The sequence below is a fragment of the Cicer arietinum genome, chromosome 4 (genome assembly GCF_000331145.2).
Source record: "Cicer arietinum cultivar CDC Frontier isolate Library 1 chromosome 4, Cicar.CDCFrontier_v2.0, whole genome shotgun sequence".
NCBI lineage: Eukaryota > Viridiplantae > Streptophyta > Magnoliopsida > Fabales > Fabaceae > Cicer > Cicer arietinum.
The window spans coordinates 64,554,075-64,558,971 of NC_021163.2; the positions used below are offsets into that span (position 1 = coordinate 64,554,075).

The following is a 4,897-nucleotide window of genomic DNA, read 5'->3' on the forward strand; positions in this document are numbered from 1 at the left end:
GCAGGAATTGCCGTTTGTTTAGCTTGAAGCAATAACACAAATTTAATTTTGTTCAGTGCAATACAGTTACCTTCTTTGTAGTGATCAACTCAGCTTCCAATGCATCCACGCGATAGACAGCAGCATTCAGGAGCTCCTCTTTCTCAGATGGCATTACATTAGGTTTTGACTGCAGCATTTCAACCTTCTCTTCAAGCTCACCAAGGCGTTTCAAAGCAGATGAGGTGATTTCTGCCTTTGTCATTCTGGGAGCAGGTGATGGGGGACGACATTCCTCCTTGGTTGTTGAAGCGGCCCTAACAATCGTGTTAGGCCTGTTTTGGACAGAGTCAGGTTCATTGTCTTTTATTCTCTTAGTCATACGAAATGCTATTGAACGGGCAAAAGTAAAAATAGCAACAAAGAAGCCAATGATAATAGCACAGATATATGCCTGGTTTCCATCGGATCCTCCAGTCCTCAACAGATATTTTTCTGCAGCTAATAATAAATACATTACAAACATGTATTTCTCGGATGCCAATAACTCTAGGTAGAATAGGCAGAACCAGAAACTTGAAGTGAGGGGGGCCAAACATTGTGTGTGCACTATCATGTTAATAATGGTGGCATATCAAATTCAATAACTATGCATCAAGTATCCAACCTGTGGTGCCATATGAATTCTGGATTGTCACTTGTTTCTCCTTCCATGCAACATCTACAGTCTTGTCAACCATGGGAACATACTCATCATACTCAGAGAAACCGGCAGAAAGACCAGCCAATCTTGCCTGGACAAACACCAAAACAGTTGTACTTAATTCATTGAATTTTTTTTATCGAATCTATTTTTGTTTCTTTCCTTTTGCAACAACAACATCAATCCCATGCCCACTTACTTCTTCATGGACAGGAGTCAACCTAGGGTTTGTATAACTCCCACTTGCTTTGGGGGAAGTGATATCTTCAACTTCAGATCCTGATTCTGCTGTTGATGTATCACTACTTCTTATCTGCCCCTAAATCCAAACAAAGAGCTTATCAGAATTATAAATTCCACAAATTCTTATGTAGGAAGTATCTCAGATGGTATTAGAAACTATACCATTGGATAAGATGCCTTATCACATTCAATCACTATCCCCTCATCATTAGAAACCGTTACTATTTGTCTAGAACATCGTATTTCACCACTGAGAACCATCTGCATACATACAACTTTTCTAGATGAGTTACATATGCATAGCAGAAGAAATAAAAGACTCTAGAATACATTTAGGGAAAAACAAAGTCTAAAATTTACAAAATAAGAAGAAAACCTTTAAAATGTTTGGATCTTGCCATGGCCCTTTATCAGACCTCATACAACCGCCTTGATCTATACAAGTACAAATACCACCAAGAAACTCTGGCAGCTCACTGAAAAACCAGACAGATAGTGAGAATGTCCATATGATAATAGAAGTTAATTGATAAATAACATGGTTAAGAACATTAATGCATAATTACCTGACATCAATAATTTCAAGCAACTTATTCTGGAACTTGTTTCCAAGAACCTATTGGAGACATTGGAGTATTAATTAATCCTATATATATATATACGTATATAAATAATTTTGTTAACTGTAAAAGATTATTAATTGATTGAAATACTATAAAATTAAACAAATATAACTATTGACTCAAATAATTAACATACATTTATCTTTGATGAAGTTTTGGGATCAAGAAATGTTTTCACTGTGTTCCAAAGTAGCTTGAAACCAGGACCAGCATTGATTATAAACATTTGGCATAACGTCTGCATTGAACCATTTACAGGTTAGAAGAGAGAAAAGAACAATAATTAAGTTCATAAGCCATGAAGAATTGAAAACTATCAAAATATTATGATTAAAGCAACATACTTCGGGATAGTAGTCGCCGTCAATTTTCTGCAGACGCGTAATGAGTTCCCGTGCAGTCTTCGTAAAGTTTTTGAAACCCTACAAAGAATAACGAAGCATAATGCAAACCAATTATTGACTAAATTTAAGTCAAATGGTGCCAAGGAAACTTTCAAGTCAAAACCATTTAGACAATAAACTTACCACACCATGAACATCTAAAATGGTTGTACTTGAATCTATATGTCTCTTTGCAGCAACAGAACAAGCAGGAAACTTAACAGCAAATGTTTTCTCAAAACCCTGTACATGGTATTTCAAATACCTGTCCATGGTAGTTACTTGCATAAGCTTATTGGGATCAACTTTACCTAGCCTCTCAATATAAATAGGTCTTCCTTCCTTATCAACCCCATGATAACCATGTGGATAGTATTGCAGGACTTCATCCAATTCACTGAACTCAAAATCCTAGAGAGAAACGGAAGCAGGTATAGTATGAACAACGAATTCAAGAAAACTAAAATGTACAGCTGATCAATTCAAACGTAAAAAGAAGAAAACCAAATAAAAGGTTGGGTATATTTTCAGATCGGATGACTAACCTCCATAATTGTATCAGTACCATACTCTTTCCTCCATTGGATCATGTTTGCCCACATGTGTTTTGCCTTCTCAATATCAAATTTCCTTGCTTTCAAGAATCTGCAATAAAATCAGGTAATTCAAATTTTAAATTATAGTCCAAGGTGAACATTTAATTTGTAAAATCTCCATGTATAAATATGCAAAGATACCATCTATGCAAAACACAAAAGGTCATATTTTCTATGTGTAGTTTGAAATATGAATTTTGTGATTCAAACCAATCGACGTAGATTACTCGTAGTAAGTAGAGGAGTGAATCACCAATATTGTCCTATAATTGTTGGGTTCAAATTTGGTCCCTAAAATTTTAAAACAATATTCAAAATGATCTGAGACAATTCTAAGGACTGAATTGAATGACCCAAAAAGATTGAATGACCCAAAAAGAATAATCTGATAAAGAATTTTCAATTTCATCAATTATTCTAGAATTTGCAAATTTTAGGAACAGAATTACCCGGCACCATATAATTTCAAAAACTAAATCAGTGACTCACTCTAAGCAGAGGTCTACCAAAATTATTAACCATGCATTTGTTATGATTACTGCAATCTTTATAAGTAGCTACAAGAGAAAAGATGCAATTTATATTTTGATAATAAAAGTGTATCTATCTCATCCACATAGTTAAATTTACTAGGAAGCAATATAGAGCAGTAACCTCAACAACATATGATAGTCATCATGTCTTGGTGGCAACAAGTTATCAGACATAAGTGTATGTCTAAATGCATCCACTGCTTGGAGCTCCTTAACATCTCGAACATCCTCGATTGAAACAGAATTACTCCGACTCGCATTCTTTCTCCTGCTTTTCTTCCTAAGAGAATGCCTGAATTTACTTGATGCATTTATCGCTTTCTTCTTTAAACTTCCAATTCTTGTGCGCCGATCATCTTCTGAATTCTCAAAATCTGATTTTCGCTCTCTTCTTTCGTCATGATGACCAGAGAAACCTTCAAAACCTAAAGAACGAAGTTTCAATTCAGCCAAAAACAGAAGTAAATGCCGAAGCATTGTTGTCAAATAGCGGCTATAGCATAGCAGAATTTAAACAAATCTATTATTTCTCAATATGCTATTTGGTACAAAATATCGTCAAATAACCGCTATGGCTCTGTAGCATAGCGGAATTTGAACGAATTGCTATTTTATGTGATTCGCAATTGACAACACTGTGCAGAAGAGAGTCAATGAAATATAAAACTATAATTTCTGTTACAACTAAATCAAAAAAACTTCAATGATCAATTCTGATATAAGATTATCCAAAATTCAAAAACTATTGCTAAATTGTTAAATTATATACAGAATAATGTATTTGTATTAATTATTAAACTAAATTGAGCTCATATAACCTAAATTACAGTTGATTCAGTGATGTAGATCAGTATATAAGAGAATTTGATCCATTAAAAGAGAATAATTCATATAATGAATTGACGAATAACTATACAAAGTTAATAATTTCCACATACTGCTATGAAATTTTCATGATAAAAATAAAATCCAAAATACTCACATGGACGAGCGAAACGATCAAGAGGACCTGACATGTGGAGAAAAGATTGGTAAACAAAAATCGAATTTCTGAATTATTAAAGGAATTGTGAAGTTAAAGTTATTTTCATCAAAAGATTTAACGGTGAAAAACAAACTGAACTTGAACAAATTTTAGAATTTAGGAAAAATAAATATTTATTTAATTTAGATAGTAGGTGTCGGGAGAAAGAAAAGATTGTTGATATATGAAGAGAGAAAGAAACGGTGAAACTTAGAGAGACAAAAAAAATGTTGAAAAACTGTAAATAATAAAGTCAGATATGGTTGCCTCTCCAGCTTGCCAAGTCCGTCGAATCATATCATATACTATTATTTTATTTATTCATCTAATCATGTCAAATATGCTTTTTTTTTTTTTTATTTGCGGCCGAATCATTTTTTAAAAAATAAAATAAAATATGCTATGAGTAGATATTCGCGAGATTAAGTAGCTGTTTGCTTTGTGGATTTAATTTTAATAATATTATAAAATTATAAATGGGGGTAGGATAAACTAGTTTTTTAACGTATATTATAATAAATGGAGGTAGGATATACTAGCCGATAACAAATAAATTAATTGTGAATTCTGTTTAGCTACTTGATAGGTGATTGTGGATAAACATGTAAATTCATTTCGTAGTATTTGGTAAAATTAATAAATGAACTAATTGATAAATATAAAATTATATCCAAATATATTTTTAATTAAGATAATTAATGTAAAAATAGGAGGAAAAACAATGCACTGTAAAAATTATTGCTATCAATGGATCTATTTTACTGAGAGGATGTTTGATTCAAGTCTAAAAATCACGATTCATTGAATACATTA

At 32.7% G+C, this 4,897-nt stretch overlaps 1 protein-coding gene across 3 annotated transcripts in view; it reads right to left on the reverse strand.

The window, feature by feature from the left end:
* LOC101495235 (phosphatidylinositol/phosphatidylcholine transfer protein SFH8-like) overlaps positions 1–4,225 on the reverse strand; it is a 5,139-nt gene extending 914 nt beyond the window's left edge. The window contains exons 1-12 of one of the 3 annotated variants that reach the window (XM_004499135.4): positions 4,043–4,225; positions 3,182–3,485; positions 2,477–2,576; positions 2,076–2,342; positions 1,893–1,970; positions 1,685–1,786; positions 1,492–1,541; positions 1,302–1,401; positions 1,088–1,186; positions 882–995; positions 647–773; positions 71–480 (exon numbers count right to left, since the gene is read on the reverse strand). In XM_004499135.4, coding sequence (XP_004499192.1) covers positions 71–480; positions 647–773; positions 882–995; positions 1,088–1,186; positions 1,302–1,401; positions 1,492–1,541; positions 1,685–1,786; positions 1,893–1,970; positions 2,076–2,342; positions 2,477–2,576; positions 3,182–3,485; positions 4,043–4,076 — 1,785 coding nt within the window. In that variant the 5' untranslated portion in view covers positions 4,077–4,225. Of the gene's footprint in view, positions 1–70; positions 481–646; positions 774–881; positions 1,002–1,087; positions 1,187–1,301; positions 1,402–1,491; positions 1,542–1,684; positions 1,787–1,892; positions 1,971–2,075; positions 2,343–2,476; positions 2,577–3,181; positions 3,486–4,042 lie in introns of all 3 variants that reach the window. The other 2 variants (XM_004499132.4, XM_004499134.4) reach the window with 2 other exon arrangements.
* Between the last annotated feature and the right edge of the window lie 672 nt (positions 4,226–4,897).